We start from the raw sequence: 19,911 nt of genomic DNA on the forward strand, positions 1-19,911 counted from the left end.
AATAAATGTAAAATAGAGGTTGGGGGGAAGAAATTCGTGAGAAATGGTTGGGGAATGTTGTGTGTGCAGTGTACTGATAAGGGTTCACAAGAATTTTGAGGTTAATAGCAATAACATGAGAGGGAATATCTTACTTTTTAAGATTTTGAAAGATGTTTGTCGGCAACTGTGATTTGTGACCAAGCTTTTCAGGTGTGAAATTTCCTTTCAGTCTTGTCATCAATGTGTGTGTATATATAAAAAATTAATCAAATTATATATAAGTACACAAACTTTAGAATCCCCAACCGACTCGTTTATTGTTCAATTTCAAAAAATTTAAAATAAAAAGCACTACTTAAGTGGCGGTTGATTGTGAGGAGTGGATTTAGGAAGAAATAGAATAGGAGTGACATGAAGGAAGTGGAGTAAGAGTAAGAATAAAAAATGTGTTTGATTGATAAGGTTTGGAAAGTGTAATTTATTGGGAATAGTAAAGTAAAAAAATAAATATGGGTTTGGAGAGTGTAATAAAGGAGCCTGGAGTTTGTTGAGCCCATGAGGGGAGAGTCTAGCAGCCCCTGATCACCTTGGGTAGTTCCTAGTGATTTCTTCCCCGCTAGGTTACGTTTTTATCTTTCTATTCCTTTCCACATCCCAGTGGATCCGGTTTTTCGATCATGTGTTGTTCTTTAGTCCTGAGTCGGGTCTCTCCCGGGTCGTGTTGCTTTTTTTGTTCTTGTAAACTTCCTTGTCAGGCCATGTTGTATTTTTCTTTTTAATAAATTGTGGTTTATCCAATTTTTTTTTTAAAAAAAAAAAATAAATATGATAAAATGACATTTATGCCTTTTATGCAAAACAAATACTATTGTATATATAATAATGAGTTATTTTTAATTATATTTTTTAAAAATATTAAACAAAATGTAAATAATTAATTATCAAAAATAAATATTTAATTTTATAATACTACATTTTCATTCTATTTTTTTGGATTTAAGTAATAATATCATTAATTAGCTATTAACTAATAGTATTAATTACAAATTAAATTAAAAATAATTCCAATAAAAGAAGTTAACTATAATAATTATTTATTTTGCACAAAAACAACACTGTAATAAAAAAATCAAAACAATTAAAAACACCTTGTAAAATATGATATATATATATATATATATGTATGTATGTAAGGGCACATTAGTCATTTTTATATTCAATTTGCTCCAACCCCCAACACACAAAAAAGAATAAAAAAATAAAAATAAATAAACTTGTTCTCACCGGGGCCAGGTACGTCCCTCAGTGCTCTCAGTGGACTCGCCCTGCCTCCTCTTCCCCAAAACTTTTAAATTTGAAAACAATTATTAAACAACTCAAATGAAAAAAAAAATTAATCACTAAAAATGGATGCCATTTATTTTATTGGAATAATTTTCTTAATAATGCAATTAATAAATATAATACATGAAAATATTTTTCAAATTAAAATATTTTTATTATTTAATTGTAAAATAGGCAAAAACATATATAAACCGCGCACGCCCCTCAACATTTTTAAAATAATTGTTTTATAAAAAAATAGATCTGAAAACAATAATTAAATAACTCAAATGGAAAAAAATTTAACCACCAAAATGAATTTATGCCATTTTATTTTATTGGAATAACTTTCTTGAAAATGCAATTAATAAATATAATACATGAAAATATTTTGCAAATTAAAAACACTTTATTATTTAATTGAAAAAAAAATCAAAACATTCATAACACACGCACGCCCGGTGGGACTCGAACCCACAGTCGCCTGATTAGAAGTCAGACGCCTTATCCATTAGGCCACGGGCGCATTCTAGTGAAATATCCGAATTAATTATCATAACTATAAAAACATATCGTAATTTTTTTAAAAATTTAAATCAAAAAAAGGAGGAAAACTCAATCCTAAATAAAAGACTTCTTTTTTGATGTATTCGGTCTTAATAAGAGTGGAGTACAAGATTGGACGTTGTCAAATGGATTGAATGATAGGGGCACACACATATATACAATACAATTGATTTATTTTGTTAGTTGTGAGGGTCCATCCATCATCTCTCTTTCAATCAACTCAATTAAAGTTGGTTTATGTCAATCAATACTAATTTTGTGCTCCTCATTTGAAATAATCACTGTTATTATTATTTTTTTCTTTTTTTCCTTTAATAATATAACATTATTAGCAAATGAAATAATTATTACTAATTATTATTATGTCCATTTTACAAAAATAAAATTATAAATAACTAGAATTATTATTTTACTCTTGCTATAATAAGAGTTCTAGAGATTTTCTAAACTGTTTTAAAAAATAATTCATATGAGTGAAAAAAAGGGTTTTTTTTTCTTTCTAAAAACATATTTGCAAGTATAAGAATAAAGAGAGGAGGTAACAAAAAATTTGCTTTTTGTTTAAATATTTCCAAAGTAACAATAAACTTACATCAAACAATATCGAATGCTAATACACAAAAACTTAGACTTCATAATCCTAAAGAGCAAACGTACACATGAGGCACCGATTAATCATAGAGCAAGCTATCCACTAAAGGCACCAACTAATTGTTTAGGACTCATGTTTAGGACTCATTTTTTTTAAAGACCGGTTCATGAAATAGAATTATTAAAAATATGATTCCCAAATCATGTTTCATTAAATAAAATTACTAAAAATATGATTCCCAAATCATGTTTTTATTACATTATTGTACTTCTTTCGTCTCTCATATACCCTTTTTATTTTTATTTTACTCTTTAAGTTCCCTCAATGTTTTTGTCATCTCTTTGTGATTTCCACATCTAGTGAGGGCTATTTGGGGCTATTGTATTTATTTTTTTTATCTGTATTTCTATTTTTTATTTTAATATAAATAATTTATCCACTTTTTCAAAAAAACGTAAATTCGGACTTCAAGAAAGAAACTTGCAAACCACATGGACATGGGCCAGTGCAACAAACTACAAATCTTGCATCTTTTATCAAGGCTCAATGAAATAATACTTTGCACTGAAATTATTATTAGACATGTGCTTCAAAACATCGATGTAAACCAATGACCAAATGGTCTATTGGTATTCAGATCGCCGATAGAACTCTTCACCCGATAGAAACTCTTTCACCAGTGGTGAAAAATTCGATTCTCAGGTGAGCAGCATTTTCGGGAGATGTGAGCGATAATTATGTCTGAGTGATCCCGTGCCATGTGTGCATGGCCTCACCCTACTTGCTCCATCGAGATTTGTGCAGCGTTCACGGCGATCTAGCAGAGCTTTTTAGGGCTATTTATTCCTCTTGTCCCAACATCACGGTAATATGGCAATGTCTGAATTGCCACATGGCACATATTGGTTTAGTTTGGTGTACTAAAGCCTGTGCAGGCAAAAAAACACACCTGCAGCATAACAAACAGAGAGCACAAACAATTTGTCACTAGATAGATAATTTGATTGAAGAAGTTAATGAACAAGTTCTTCACAAGAATCACATCAGACTTTTGACACCTTCGGAGAATGAAATTTTGAACTTGCATATCATCAGGTCAGCAGAACTTGAGAATGCCAACTTGATCATTACAGAGACTCATGTTCACTGTTTAAGAAAAAAAAGGCAAAAACACATGCATCATGAAAAGGGTTGAGTTATTTGTAGCTAAATAAACTATGAGCTGTTCCCAAAACAAAATCCAAATTTCCAATAACAAGTAAACTGCAAACTGCAAACTGTGAAATTATCCATATGAAGTTTGACATCCATAATGTAAGATGCTGAACAAATCTAATAAAAATACATACATATATATATGTGTATCTGAAGTAGATTTTGTTTCTTTTTTATATTTTGGACAAAGTTGAATGTGATCAAGTGGAAGCTAGACCCGCGACAAAACTGTGTTTTGACTTGTAAATACCTAAGTTACTATAACCGTGATTATGATAAAAAGTTCATGGTATCGGTATTTTGAAACCTAACAGCCAAGTCATGTAAACCACTACTTTCAGGTCCTAACTTTCTAACATACACATTTTACAAGTCAAACTATTGTTTGTTGAAAGTTGAAACCTAGTAGAAAAATAAGAACATGAGCTCTTTTACATCAATTCATACTTGGTTCATCTTCATATTAAAACAGCCTAATGAAGGAAAAAAAAAATGGTAGAAAAACAAAAACCAAAATGACACTAATGAGAAGATATCCCCCACAACATTATATCCAAAACATTCCAGGAGATTGGAGAAGAAGAATAGACACCAATAAAACATATGCTTATCAGTTACTGTTAACCTGCCCTTTCTTAACTACCAGAGTACTACTTATCCAAGTATTTTGGAAATTCATAAAAAGTATGATACAATAAAGAGAATTGCATAACAGGGGCGTGATAAAAGGGATTAATTTAATTGAAGTGCATCTACCAGTAATTGAGTGTTATTTGATGAGAGTTCCACCACCCTTCACCCTTTTCTTTTGTAGAAAAACTTGAAGCCGAACTATAAAAACAAAACTGCCACATTGCTCTTCAACCTGTAACTTCAGTAAGAATTAAGAAAGAGAGAAATACAATTAGATCTGACCGAACAATGCTGCATCTAACTGAGAAGTAGAAATTTGCTGAACTTAACAAACAACACTGTTAATTTGAAATGAACACAGTGGTTTGATACGAGTGAAGTCCAAAAAGGAGAAACAAAAGATATAACATCCACTAATCAATAACCGCAAATAGTCCCACCATGAGAACAATTCACAACACTTGATATCCAGCAATTTCAAGAATTTTCAGAAGAAAGTGTCAAGCTAACCCTATTGAGATCTTTGGCATCACTAATGAACAAGATAAAATGATATGTAAATTCCAACTAATAAAAAAATCATTTACCTGTATGATGGACTGGTAGTCATAAAAGTTGGTTTGATGTCATAGAGGCATCCACAGACTTCCTTGCACTAGTGAGATATCATTATACTGAAAAACATAAATAGGCATCCATTTCAAAGTATACAGCTTTTATTCCACTTGAAATAATTGAAATGTCATGAATAAAACAACTTTGTAATCTTTGCAATTGCTGTGAAAAATAACATAAATCATATGATATATATATTTATATATATGACAGATGAACATATTTTTTTTAGTGATACTATATCCTGGATGCACTTACCCCAGAAATTTGCTAAAAACTCGCAAATAATGGGAGGACCTAATACAACATAATTATCTATACAGAGTCCTCACAAAGTCAGGAGAACAGAAATGAGAAGGAAAAAAGCTTCACAATGAAATATGCTTGAGAAAATTGTGAATTTTCAGTTCATCTTTCGGGCAACTTTACACTCTCTGAGAAAGATGCATTGCGGCAGCTATCAGAACAGAATCTGCAAGGGCCTGAACATTTCTCTTGGCACCAAGTATCTGGAACTGTCAAGAAATATTTGGTCATGAAATTCCTAAATCTTTTCTTGTATTCCTTTGGTGAAATAACAGTTGGTAATGCATTCTTGGGCACAACTAGAGAAGTTTTCACCCAAGTCTCAAGCTGTTTGTCCCAGGTATACTGCCTCAAATAATCAATAATGCCAAAAACAAGCTCACGTCGCTGTTTGTCCACTCCCACAAGTAAAGAGTAATCCATCACGTTGATTGACTGCAGTGTCAGCACAACAGAGGAAACTTGTGTTATGGAATAAATATGAACACTAATGTTAAGAAAAGAAGTGCCTATATACTCACAGTAAGGAAAGAAGTATCATTCCAAATAGCCCGCTGCAACAGATGTTTTGTTCTCCCACCAACATAGATAGGAGAGACGCACATATCCTCGACAAAATTTTGATCCAAAAGAACCTTTTCAGAATCATTAGTATCTGAAATATATCGGGAGAAAACAGCACCTTTGAGATCATAAGTGCGAGAGATATTTCGGCCAAAGAGAAGATTTTCCATCACCATTAAGTCAATTTTTATTTCTTTGCCACTTCTATTTTGTCTCACCTGCAGATACAGAAAAATTAACTAGCATTAGAAAAATTCATAATTACTAAACCACAAAATGCATCATATCAGGATAGACAACCTGGTAAATCCCCAAGATTTTAGCAAGGCATGTTTGGCTGCCTGAATCTAAAGAGCCAGTTATATGGTTAAAATAATCAGGAGCAAATTTTAAAAAGGAGTCAAGCTCAGTCTTCTTGATTTGCTTTATGATAAACCTCTCATCCATAGACTTTGCAAAAAAAGCCTTGCTTTTTCCTCCTTGAGCATCCCACTTCTTGCATCGGCTGAGGGAAGATATATAAGCCAGTTCGGAGGGACAACATCTCTTTCGAAGATCATAAAATTGTTTTGCATTTATGCAGACAACCGAATATTTGCTCTTGCCAGCCACTTTCCCCACCCCAACAGGAATTTCAGGATGCTGGTTATCTGAAGCTAACATGCGATCTGCAGATGATAAAACATCAGAAATTGAAGCAGACAGCTCATCAGATATTAATGACGAATAGCTGTGGGATGTGCGCATTCTTTCATCTATAGAACCAGTTGAAGACCAATATGAAATAGTAGAGATATCAGACTTAAGGCCGTAAGTGCTATCAACTGATTTATCAGCTTCCCCTTTGCAATCCCATGATTCCATATTATCTGCACTTCCTAGCAAACCACATTGACTCTCAGAGAGTGCTAAAGCACAAGCAATTATGCTTGATATTTCATCCTCACAGACAGATATCACATTGCCACCTAAGCCAACTGGAAAATGGAGTTTATCCATGTCCCGATAAATCATATCACCAATTGGGGATAAATATAATGGTCTAAAACTATAGATAAATGAGAACTTCTGTAAGTAACCACCATGAAGATCTTTTCTGAGTTCCTTCTGTAATTCAGAAAAGGAAGACCAAACCCAACCTTCCGGACCTTCTGCTCTGAAACTAAATGATTTATAAGATGAACCAAAATGTTGTTCCTTAGGCAAGCTTGTGGCAGAGAGTAAACCACCAGCTTCTGTCTCTTCAGTTTTCAGACCAGACCCATCAATTTTTTCAATATGTCTCATGGGTTCCTTCACAGACGAGTTAGATAGGTCTACTTGCATGGGATCCAAAATAGGGACAGTAACAGAGCTAAGCTCATATGGTTTGCTACTGATGTCATGATCAACCAAGGAAGCAGGTCCCTCTAAGGAGTCCCCAGACAAGTTCGAAGTGCTGACTGTGATAGTCGTATTTCCTGAATTCTCAGCGGAATCAAATTCAGATGCAGTCCTTATACTGTGAGGATATAGGTCACCATTAGGAGCGAGAGATTCCACAACATCAATGGGAACTTGAACAGAAACTTCCAAGCCTTTGCCATCAGATTCAGAGGCACTTGTTTTGACACGGGAACTGCTTGAAGTGGCATCCACATCTTCCTTTGAGAACTCATGATCTGGTTCATGATTAGCATTACCATCTTGAATATACATCCGGAGGGAATTCAGACGATGGTCCCAAACATATAGCAAGAGAAGAAGCTCCTGACTTAGCCAACTCACATCAACAATCTCATGGCCATTCCGTCCTATTTGCCCACCACAATTGGTAGTCCTCACCAAAGTAGCCTGCCAGGCAACACATAAGCAAATAAGAGCTTGACATTAATATTAGGCCACGTATAAGCAAATCAATGGTTGATATTAATATGACCCAAATTATATTTAAAACATAAAATATGTTTCCAAATAAAAAAAAAGTAAAGAATTGCACATAATACCTCAAAGTCAGCTTTATCATGCACCAACATCTCCTCAATTTCATGAAACTCTTTCACTGAACCCAGTGACAAGGACTGCTTCATAAGAGAGCTAGAGAACCTAGTCCTCAACTTCTCCAAGGAGTCCCTCACCTCTAAGAAAAATTTATCTCCTTTCAAAAGCATCTATATAAGAAAATCTAGGAAATCAATTTTACGGAAAAAAAAAGCACTAACACAGCGCATAAAGTAAATGAACAAGATGAACTAGGAGAGTTCATCCAGATGACTTACATCTTTTGCTTCTCTCTGAAGCCACTCTAGTCCTTTCGTATTGGAGAAATCTATCACTGGTGGTGGTTTACACGCAGCATAAATTTCAACCGAGGAATATCTAAACATTGCAACTTTGGAGCCTAATCTGTAATTTTGTAGGCACGGATCAATAAGTTTGATTAGTCATATAAGAGTAATGTTGAATCACACTCAAAATGAAGATGTGAGATATATAAAATTCATACCCAAAAAAGCGTAGACAATCCCTATGTAATGAATGCCCGCATCTAGATAATCTGTTAGCTGCTGAGTGGCTTGAAAAACTGAGTTCCAAGAACTTCCCAAATGAGAGACCACAAGCAGCAGTGGACATCACAACCCTCTGAGAGGTTCTTGGAATCCCACTTTCATGCTCACACCTCAAGCATCGTGTCCACATCCATATTTTTCCTTCATCCTCACCAGATAAAGTTAATTTTGAGGAAAGTCTTTTCACTAGAACAGTAATATTACCATTCTGGTGTGTGTAGCGGTATATGTGACCTTCTGGTGGTTCACCACATGCAGAGCAACTGTGTTTCTGCCATAAAAACAGAAACTTCAATCAGGCTTGCAAGAATTAAAATGACATGATTATTCATCAAAATCAAATCAAGTTAGAAGGAGAAAAACCTGGCTTAGTAAAATATCTTGCAAAAATCGTCCTAGAGACACATCAAAATTCCCATAGTACTTGATTCGAGAGAGGTGGCTTTGTTCACAAACAGTCCGTTTTGAAATACACTGGCTGGACAACAGAACTAATATGCTTTGAGGATCTAATACACTCTCTATGTCATCCCTATTTTGAACACCGACTTTGTTTCCTTCACCAGACATGCAGTTGCCAAAAGGTCTTATAGAATCAGATGAAAACCCCATCTTTTCACTTTTATCAACTTCATCATCAGACTTCAATTGGCTGATTTTTCCATTTGCTTTTATCTCATGCGAAAGTGTTTGAGGGGATGGAGAAACAGGCATGATATCAATACTTTGATGATTAACTTCGTCTTTGAAGCCAATGTAAGGTAATACAGAATCAGAAGTGAGAGGTGGGAAGCCGCCCCCCAAATATCTTCTAAGAGAACCAGAGACAGATGAAAGCAGACGACCAGACAAATGCTGGCCAAATGCATCCATCTGTTGGACTTCACCACTGTTAGGTTTAAAGAATACATCTCTGTCCTTGAGATTTTGAGTGGTATCAAAACCAGGCCCAAATCCAGGCAATGAAGGATTTTTAGCATCAAGATTAGAAATAAGGTGTTCTCCTTCAGACAGAAAACTCTCTGGGGATCCATCAGTAACTTGAATTTCTAGAACTGGTGGAGCAATGGAACCTGCTGAAGCTTCAATATCAGAAGGGCTTGAATAAGGCTCAACGGCATAACCACCTGAATTCTGGTTATCTGAAAGAGATTTATTCACTTCAACATTCAAGTCAGAAAAAAATGCCCTTTGATCTGCAAAGAATGAAGTCTCGAGGATTAAATGGTATGCTGCAAAAACTGTGTAATGGATCACCCGTTTTATCTTCTTCAGTTCATCACTAGGGGCTCCTCTAAGCAAAATCTATGAGAAGAAAAAACCAATCAATTAGATAAGAGTGGCCAATAAAACTAGATAACAAAAGATGACCTTTCAACACAGTTCTAATGCTTAGATTCATGTGTCATACGACAACATTCCATAGAGTAAATAGACATGGAACATAGTGATGTCAAATGATAATCCAGAAATAAAACGCCAGCCAAAGTTAAAGCAAAACATTTAAATAAAAAAAAACCAACAGAAAAGAACATAAATCACATTTCGTTCTGAAATAATATATCATTTTTTTTTTACTTTCCCTTGATTACAAGCTCCAGTTAATAAGTCATTATAAAAATGGTAAGATCTGATTCTGTGCCTTTAGCTACCAAAGGAATTCCAAAGAACAAGATATAATAATAGCTGTTCAGTAGTATCTAGGCTTTTTTCGAGTTGGATTGAATCGATTGATCTGGTCCAATTTTTTTGTTGAAGGATAGGGACCAATAAAAAGGGAGAGCTGATGCAGAAAAATTCAAAAACTTCTATACACAACATGGAAAATTAGACTCACCGTGCATCCCAAAGGTTTAGAGAAGCCCTCCAAAAACATTAACGTCTTGATTGGCCTCCTTCCACCTTCACCAGAACAGTTATAGTCTTCTGTAAATTTCTCAATGTGAAAATATTCACATTGCTTTAGCTTGGGCTTCATTATGATGTCAGCAGAAGAAATAATCTCAGATCCAGTACAACGAGCAATTCTTTCTAGGCGCGTGAGTTTCATATCAAAGGCCAGAGTTATTCCTTTAGTCAAAAGAGACTCTTGTATATCGCGTGAGACAGTCTTCTCCACCAAAACCACATTTGGTTGACAAGTCTCAATCATCTCAATGATGGATTTTAGAGAATCCCTTTCCTGATTACAGCACCAAAAGAAAATCAAGAGTAAAGATTTCATTATTCTGCAGAATAACAATAACAACAACAAAGCTCATTGTTGATTACCTGTTCCATTGAAACAAATGATGACAAACTTGTGGCAGAATGCCCAAGGACGCCCTTGAGGAGTAAAAGCCTAGGATTTTTGTATTTGGTAGGCATGTGCTTATGAGCTGTATTTTTCTTAAAAACCCAGCCCTTGATCACTTGACTGCAAAACCAAAGTTTCCATAGTTCAGGTTCGAGACTTTCAAAATAAAATATACTAAATCAATTTTTGTGCACCTTGAAAAATAGCATTACCTTTGACTACGTTGCCCAGATGCAACACACTTCACCTTTACATAAGATCCCAGGATCCATTGCTTGACCCTGACTAGCATCAGGCTTAATGAGCAAAGCAGCTTCCCATGACAACGAGGTCATAACGTCGAGCCAACTTTCACCAGCTTCCCCATCAGAAAAAGAAATTCCTTCTGAGGCTAAGAACCTGCTTACAAGAATCTTGAATTGACCATTCATCGCTTCCATCATTGCCTTTTGGCGTCTTTCTTTATAGTTGTGTTTGCTGCTGTATTCTTCATCAAAACTGCTCAAAGAAGCAGGTTGGCCCCATTTTGTGCCATCACTATAGTCATCATCATCATCAATATTCGCAACACTATCACTGTCAGCTTCCCCTTCTTCTGGTTCAGGAGGTATCCAGATCAACGGATCTGTTTCAATGTTGCATAAAAATCGAGGAATAGCACTTTCAGAGGTAACATCTGTTCCATCTGAATCATCACCAGCTCTAGTGGTGGACTGAGCATCTTCATGTGTCTTAGAGTGGAGCTCAACTTTCTCACCACCACTAGCATCATGATTTAACACTGTTGAGGAGTTCACTTGTTCCCCAAACATTGGATGTTTTACTCCATTCAATATGTTCTTCCCATGAAAATCCTGAACTTCAATATTTTTTGTTGTGTTTCCCATCGGCATACTCTTGTAAAGGAGAATCAGAATATGTTCTACTTAGATGAACCTGACCTTCATCTAGGTTGTCATCTACATCTTCCCTACAAAATTTGTAGTAATACAAAAGATTAGGAGGAGGTCTAAAACATGACTTTTGTCATGAAAAATAGCCAAGTAAATGAAAGTTAGATGTGGAAAAGTCCAATTCCCAGGCCCTCCAGGGCATCTTACCATTCCCACAAAAGTTTAACGTGATCCAAACCAATCCATTATGTGTCTCAAAATAGATCACTTTACATAAATGAGATATTAGTGTTAAATCAAAAGACAGCTAATGCTAAGTCAGACTTGTGAAATTACATGATACTCAAACTATAAATATGAAACAGGCATGGGACTGAATACAGATATTTCCAGCTGTAACTATAAAATACCTTGGTTTGGAACTGACGTCAACTTGAAAATCACCTGACAACATAAAATTGAAATGAAAAACTTGTAAGATACAATATAAAAAAATCCTACGGAGAAGATGATAAAGGACATAATAGGCGGGATGAGAATAAGATGTTAAGTCACCACAGCTTGAAGTGCAACTCCCATAACTTGAAAGAGAAAGTGCCGGGCTAGTCAAGGTAGAGGCATGATAACTTGAAATATTCCCACTAAATGAATCCCTAGCAAGCTTCTCCAAGCAGGATCCACAGAACTTCCCTATGTGATCCCCACCAAAAGCAGCAGAAGAGCTGTCTCTTTTCTCACACGCCTGGCAGAAGGGACTCTGGCAAATTCTACAATGCACACCGTTGAGAGTTCCCCGATCTGATCCACAGACATGGCACATGATTGTCATTTGATCAAATTAATCCTATCGAAGACAACCATTCCAAAGCTTGTTTTCTATGAAGTGGAGTAACCAAGTACCTGAGAAGAGAAATTATCCCATTTTAAAACTAGTCATTAATGCAATTTAACGCGCAATTAATGCAATATATATCAGGAGGGAACATTACCATAGGATGTCTTAAAACTAGTGACCATTCCAATGGAGACTACTAAGAAGTACACAGATCATCTACTAGTCAAATCATTTTTCAAATGTATTCAATAATCAACAGAATAAAGGAAAAAGGTAAGATATCACATTAAAAAAAAAAGCAAGCTTGAAATAATTAAATCTAAGAGAGCAGCACCCCCCCCCAATTAAATCATAACACCAAACCCTCAAGAAATGAGTAATTGACCTATTCCTGAAGCTTCATGCCTTGTTTGGAAACAAGGAGCAACTACAATTCATTAGCCAATCACTCCAAGAATACAAGAGAACATAATAAAACAAAAAAACCGAAACCCTATCAATAACACTAAAAAGCAAAGGAACCAAGCAAAAACAGCTATAAAATTTACAGTTTTGCAAGATTAGGAAACCAGATTGACAAATTAGATCATGAATTATCATTCCAAACCCTAATCAGAAGCAAGTCCCAACAAATAATAATAATAATAATAATAATAATAATAATAATAATAATAATAATAATAATAATAAATAAAATAAAAGCAAAATAAATAAATAAATTCCAGTCCCTCATCTCCGAAAGAACAAATGCTAAACCCTAGATCTCACTATAACTTCGATCAGTCAAACCAAAACCCAAAAGAAAGGGAAAAAATTCCAACAAAAAAAAGGGGGGGTCTTAATTTCCACAACACCTCCAATCTCACAACCCGATCTAAGCAACGGAAACATCCAAGAACCAATCAAATCCCTAACACCCCAGATCCCAAACCCTCACCAAACATCCAAGTAATCCCAACCATCCCCTCAAAAATCAGAAGAAATCCCAAAACCAAGAACAAGATCGCTTACCCCGCCGCCAAAACCCTATCACCAAACAACAAGAATCGATTGCCGATCAATCGCCCGCCGCGGATTCGCCGTTCGTCGAGAAGGAAGGCACCAAAGCAAGAAGAGAAAAGGTCGAAACTTGAGCGGAGGAAGAAGAAGAAGAACAACGAGGAGAAAGAAGAGAAAGAGACGAAAGACCGAAGAAAAGGTTCTTGGCCGGAGGTGGGCCCCAGTGAAGGTAGTATTCTTATACATATATTTATACGTATATGAATACGTCGATTGGGGACAATACTGACGAGCACGCTGGAGTATCTAGTATTCGTAGTGGAGTAGAGAAACAGTGTGGGGTCAGTGTTAAACGCGTATATGATACGTATATGTATACGGTATCGTGTACACGTGTGGGGACAGGAAGCGTGGGCGAGTGGGAAACGGCGGAACAAAGATATCATTTCATTTCATTTGAATTATAATTAGATTTTCTTTTGACTCTTTTGTTTCTCTCTTTCCTCTAGATGTTTTTTTTTTTATTATTTTAAATTATTTAGTAAATAAAAAATTGTTTGTTGTAAAAATAATGTAATAAAAAATTGAATGTATAAAATAATAAAATTTATGAAAAACCCCTGTATTATAATAGTAATTCATGCGCAAAAGAACAAGGATTTAAAACTTTTGTATGTGTGTGCCTCTTTGATGAAATTAGTCGTCTTTATCAATAGAAATAATTATAATTATTATTTTTTATATAAATTGATGATAAAAGAAAAGGAAATTGGGTACATTGATTGAGTTTCTAGACATGATAAGAAGGTTTAAAATGGTCATGTAATTGAGCCAATAAGAAGGTGCCAAACTTGGATGAGTGATGGAACTTGTGATTAATAGGTTCACGGAGACATTATCATTTTAATTCATACGTGTGATAATGTAATGGTACTTATTAATAATGAATTTCATTTTTGGTATTCTTGTTTTTTTTATATGGATTGAAAGTGTTAACTAACTAATGTGAATCATTTTTTTTTATACATATATATATTTTTTGTTATTTTAATCAAAGTAGATGGAAAGGAAAAAAACATTATATGGATAAGGACATCTAAAAGTTGAATTTGAGACTATTTTTGCATAAAATATTATACAATGATGAAATCTCATTCAAGGAGTTAGGTATGATTATATAAATAGAATGGATTAATAAATAATAGGTATGTAATTATAAAAAAAATGCTTGAGAATTCATTGAGTTGACCAAAATTACCCACCAATGGTCATGAAAATTATTGTTCAATAAGGGTGCTAGCAATAGCATGTCAAGAAAATATAATAATTTTATTTTTTTATTTAAAAAAAAGGTGTAAAATTATTAAAAATATAAATAATTAAAAAAATACTGATGATGGCGTTCTGAGACGGTTCCAATCTCAACTTGTTCTAAAAAAGAGGAAGCACTTTTGAGCTTTGAATGACATTAAAAAAAAACAAAAATAAAGAAAGAAGAAGTTCTTTTATTAGAATATTTTAGATAATGTTTTGTTTTTTATAATGAATTATTTTTTTATTAGTAAAACCACAAGTTGACATTTAAAAAGAGCATAAATGCAAATTTTGAAGAACAATTAATAATAGCCATTGGTTTCTTCCTTTGTTCAAACTTGAAAAAGTCATGACACACATGCAACTTGTGAACCAAAAATAAAATTAGAAAAAAAAGGGAAAAGAGAACAAATTTGATTTGACTATTAGCATAAGAATAAATGCAAATTAAGAAAACATTGATTATAAAACATAAGACAATAAATAATTTCTCATCCATCTAACTAACATGAGAAGGATATATATATTGTTTCCTGCTCAAGAAATGGCAATTGGTGTTCTCAAGGTTTGACAAAGAAAGAGAGATGGAGATTTATCAATGGTAATAAACAATATGAAAGTGAAATCATATAAATAAGTTTAATTAATTTGGAAAATTAGACAACAAGAAATGAAAAACTCACCAGATGAGAATTCCAGCATTTCATTTGTTAAAACAAGTCTTCAGAAATCATGTGACTTCCAAAGTTTGACAAAAGCCAACCAGATCTTGATGCTGAAAAAATGGCAGCAAATCCTGGACAAAATTAAGAACATAAGTTTAACACATGAAAACAAGTTACAGAGTGATTCAATAAAACATCACATGATAATCCACTTGATGTAGATCTCTATTTTATTGAGCTCACAGCAACAGCAACTAAAAAAAATATAAGGGAAAAGACAAATGACCTGAAAGTGTTTCTTGAGGATTTTATCTTAGGATTCTTTTCACTAAATAAATCAAAAGCAGTCAAGATTTGTCTGCCGAATGCTAAGACAAAGGCTATACAAAATCTTTATACAGTATGAGATAATACATCAGAGTGGCTTTAGCTAGTTTTATTAAGACAAGATTTGAACAGCAGCAATGGCCGGGATTTTTTCACGAAGCTTCTGTGTGAGTGCTACTCGCACGGTCATGACTCCAGCAGCTGGGCCTGTTAATCGAACCTTCACAATTGGCTCATCAATGCTCACAAACTCGAGAACACCGCCACCAGTCCCCACAAGGTATGGCCTTATCTCATCTAGAACCTGAAATGGACAAACATGACAAGCTTATGCTGAGGAACATAAAAATAGGCAATTTTAACATTTAGCAGCACTTGAACTGATAGTTCGGTAACTGAGTTCAGAAATAATGTTAACTCATGCAACATAAGCACAACAGAATATAATGGTTGTGTTTTTTCACTCTTAGCAGCACAAGGCATTTCCTGCAATTGGTATAGCAACAATTATGATGGAAGGCCAAATTGTTTCAAAAGCCTACTTAATCTACTCCAAACATAAGTTTTGCCATTGGTCTGTAAACATTATGAAGTAATAGTGCCTCACTTTCTTCTTATAAAACAATCCTATATTCTTTTTCTCCCCCTATTCATATGAATCCTAATAGGTAAAGATTCAGATTTTCCACCACTAAAGTAAGTAGTCAAAACCTACACAAAAGAACATGAATTGCTTGGAAGATTAAGAAGACTTGCGTAGTAGGTGTGTGGAAGCTTTTAAACATAAATTGCAAAATGGAAGGAAAACCATCCAATAAAAGAATTTACTGAAAGAAAACAAAATCATTCATAAGGAAAGCTTCATGCTTTGTTAACCTTCTCTATATTTTCTTCACTAAGCTCAAGACCTGTTTCCTCATCTGCAATGGGTTCTACTGCAACTATTTCTGGAATCTTTTCCATTAATCGTCGTTCAATGCCTAGCTTCATGGTCATCACAGAACTTGGACAAGATCCACATGCTCCTTGAAGTTTCAACCTCACAACATTTCCATCAATCTCATGTAGTGCAACATTTCCTCCATCTGCAATAAGATACGGTCGAACTTCATCCAAAACAGACTCAACATTTTCTGCAGTAAGTGGTAATTCCACTATTGGATCTGGAGCAGCAACAGCTTTAATTTCTACACAAGGAAAGAAAAAGTTTTGTGAAAAAAAAGTAACCATGTGTAGGACCACCATGTAAACTGACAACTTATCTCAAAGGTTACTTGTAAGTCATGCATGGGCCATAAGTCTAATGTGATATTCCACTTAACACTTATTTTTCATCACAATGAGCTATCAGAGAGAAAGGGAGAAGATATCTAAACAACAGGATCTAAGTAGTCTGTAAGTGTGGAAAGATAGCATAGAAGTTCTATGCGATAGTCATGTAGAGAAACTCACATTACCCATTAAGCTAACCATGTGGTATCATTCAAATTATGTATATAAAAGTACATAAGAACATAACAAATGTGATTGAGAGTAGAATGAAAACATAGCCTAAGAAGAAAAGCATAAAACAAGGAGACCACTCGGAACCTATCAGTTAAGGCCTTCGTAAATAAGACTTTGGGAAATAAGCCAAGATGGCATAATGGTAGCTAAAAAGAATATACTGAAGGTCCCTGGAGATGGATAGTGAGAAGGATTTCATATCCTACAGTTAATTGGGCTCAGAAGGACTATAGTGGCAAAGTGCTCCTAAAGGTGATCGTGCAGAGAGTTAATTTCTAAACCAGTCCAGCTTCACCCAGATGGTAGAACACAATCTAGCATTCTCATCTAGGCACCTAGATATCAACTAGATGAACTTTGTGACCAGGTCAACTGATTCTTGTTTATGATTCCTCTCAATTCTACTACTATGATGAATAAAAAATAAGAAAAAGTAAGCACCTTAAGTTGAAAGAAATATATATATATAATTCAGAAACTTCAATCTTCAGGTAAATTACACCCATGACCACAAAAGTTTTGGGTTTATAACGCTATGGCCAAAAAGCTATTTTCCTTAACACAAAACCCATAAAACTTCACTACGAGCGCTGTCTCCGGTGAGCGAGCACACGTGCCGCTAACGAGTACGCTGAATCATATTATTATTTTTACAAATATTGCACACGTGGCACATGGGTTTTATATTAAAGAAAATAGTTTTTTGATCATAGCATTATAAACCCAAAACTTTTGTGACCATGGGCATAATCTAACTCATTTGACAGATAATGTGATTTGGTGTGCACACAGCACCACGTGTGCTCGCACATCAGAAACAACATGTTTTGGCCTTATGTGCACCCGGAGTGAAGCTTTATGGGTTTTGTGTTAGAATAATTAGTTTTTTGGATATAGCATTATAAAACCGAAACTTTTGTGGGCATGGGTGTAATTTACCCTCAATCTACATGAAAAATATCTAGGACTTGACTATACATTTTATGTGCTTTTGTCGTACTTACTCCATGAGTATCGCAATAGATATTGCTTTCATAATCACCATACCCTCGGATAGTCAAAAATCAAAATAGTGATTATATTTATTGAAGTTTTCCCAAAGAAATAACAATTTTTCAGACTTGCAGGAGACTCCTTATCAAGGAATCTATGATAATAGGGTTCCCCTAACCTAGTAGGCAGCAAAAACCTTAGCTTTCTGAAACCCAATTATAGGTAGTTAGGTATCATAGCCAGCATGACTAAAAGAGCCATTAGATTTTAAGATATCAAACCAAGATATCAGTCTTATAAAAGTTATACAGATATGGCCTTCACATGAATAGAATAAACACATGAAGATTCATTCTTATGCAGCAAAGGATAACCTGAAATAGCAAATTGATATTTTCCACTCAATTTCTTAAGGAAAAAAAATGAGATCACTAATAAAACATTAAAAAAAAAAAAGTAAAAAAAAAAATGGTTTCCATAAACTTTAATTACATAATTAACCGTAAAACACATACAAAACAAATATAATCATGAAGACTAGGTAAAAAAAACACCCTTTTTTTTCTCTCTCTCTCTCTGCTAATGGAACGTAGATATTGTACAGATCAAAGCATGCACATGCATCATGCAATTTAAGCACGCCTGACAGTGGGCACCAATCCTTGCTATAATGGTGAAGAAGCATTAACGAAAAAACCTCACAGAATTTTCAGGACCGACTGACCGAGCTTAATGGTTATGAATATATTGGTTTCTCAACCATCCACCAACCTCATAAATCAGATGCCTGACTTCAGTGAGTACAATCCAGACTCAAACTTTAATTCACAGAAAAAAAAAGGGGGCAAAAATTGTTACAATTCACAAGCCCAAGGTTGGCAAGTCTAAATATATGCTTTATGCTAGGACCCTTGGCAATCATTAAGGGAGAAAGCCAATCAATTCCCACCCCAAACTAAGATTGCGTTCCATATTCCTCCTCAATTTTTACAGTGAATTCAGTAAAAAAAAAAACTCCTCCCAAATTTACATATTTTTCATTCAAATTATAGCATCAACATATAAAAGGATCAAATCTCATTAAAAACACAAACTTTCACAATTCCAAATTTCCAAGCAAACAAAACGTTCTCCAAACCAACACTTAAAGCATCATCAAAATTCCCAAAATTACAACAAAAAATCAATACCCTAATCACCAAATAATCAATAAAAAAAATCAAATTTCATTCACAAAACGGATCAAACACTCACCCCGATGGTTCCGACTCTTGGATCCCAAACAAAGATGAAGATTCCGGGAATCCTTCGACCCCGGGGCTCCTCTCAATGAAGCCGGAATCCGATTCCCCCAAAATCTCGATTCCTACCAAATAAAATCCAATAAATCATCGAAACACTGATCCTTCGAGCTGAAAAACAAAATTATACTCTTAAAACTCAGAAAATTCAGGGAAAAAAGGGGGAAAACCTTGGAATAAGGAACGGCCAAGGGCTGAGAAGCAGCGCAGGGAGCTTCGATGGAGTTCAGAGCAACGGGTTTCATCGCCGGAGTTTCTCGCGTCTTCTTCTCGCGTTGCTTGGCTTCTCCTTCTTCTCCTTCTTTTCGGATCCAAACGGGAAGCTCCGATTTGAGATCCACGAGCGGATTCGGGCGCGCTTAGGACACTGAAAACGGATCCTAATTCCTAAGTATTAAGGATCCGATTAGATAATAACCGACATTGCCTTTATAAG

The 19,911-nt window shown here is 34.8% G+C and overlaps 2 protein-coding genes and 1 non-coding gene across 3 annotated transcripts; all 3 read right to left on the reverse strand.

The window, feature by feature from the left end:
• Nucleotides 1-1,758: 1,758 nt before the first annotated feature.
• TRNAR-UCU lies at nt 1,759-1,831 on the reverse strand. The gene has a single exon. It is a non-coding gene; the product is annotated as a tRNA-Arg (tRNA).
• Nucleotides 1,832-5,092: 3,261 nt separating this feature from the next.
• On the reverse strand, nt 5,093-13,535 carry LOC120259096 (putative 1-phosphatidylinositol-3-phosphate 5-kinase FAB1D). Its single transcript, XM_039266632.1, is given in 14 exon segments — nt 5,093-5,668; nt 5,755-6,015; nt 6,098-7,630; nt 7,783-7,947; nt 8,056-8,182; nt 8,283-8,617; nt 8,710-9,651; nt 10,184-10,528; nt 10,618-10,762; nt 10,855-10,898; nt 10,900-11,612; nt 11,946-11,979; nt 12,091-12,435; nt 13,382-13,535. Coding segments are annotated over 11 exon segments (4,866 nt in total). The 5' UTR covers nt 11,536-11,612; nt 11,946-11,979; nt 12,091-12,435; nt 13,382-13,535; the 3' UTR covers nt 5,093-5,335.
• A 2,095-nt stretch (nt 13,536-15,630) lies between these two features.
• On the reverse strand, nt 15,631-19,825 carry LOC120257950 (nifU-like protein 2, chloroplastic). The gene is made up of 4 exons (XM_039265258.1): nt 19,646-19,825; nt 19,429-19,540; nt 16,552-16,862; nt 15,631-15,979 (listed from the first exon to the last, which is right to left on the reverse strand). Exons 1-4 carry the CDS (start codon nt 19,718-19,720, stop codon nt 15,788-15,790), a joined length of 690 nt encoding a protein of 229 aa, XP_039121192.1. The 5' UTR covers nt 19,721-19,825; the 3' UTR covers nt 15,631-15,787.
• Between the last annotated feature and the right edge of the window lie 86 nt (nt 19,826-19,911).

This window comes from Dioscorea cayenensis, chromosome 4 (assembly GCF_009730915.1).
Source record: "Dioscorea cayenensis subsp. rotundata cultivar TDr96_F1 chromosome 4, TDr96_F1_v2_PseudoChromosome.rev07_lg8_w22 25.fasta, whole genome shotgun sequence".
NCBI lineage: Eukaryota > Viridiplantae > Streptophyta > Magnoliopsida > Dioscoreales > Dioscoreaceae > Dioscorea > Dioscorea cayenensis.

Excerpts from the sequence above, each read along its gene's own strand:
- LOC120257950 (XM_039265258.1), bottom strand. The coding sequence starts at position 19,720 with ATGAAACCCGTTGCTCTGAACTCCATCGAAGCTCCCTGCGCTGCTTCT. Across the intron at positions 16,863-19,428 it reads CAAGAGTCGGAACCATCGGG|AAATTAAAGCTGTTGCTGCT; the intron begins GTGAGTGTTTGA and ends TTCCTTGTGTAG. Across the intron at positions 15,980-16,551 it reads GTGAAGAAAATATAGAGAAG|GTTCTAGATGAGATAAGGCC; the intron begins GTTAACAAAGCA and ends TGTCCATTTCAG.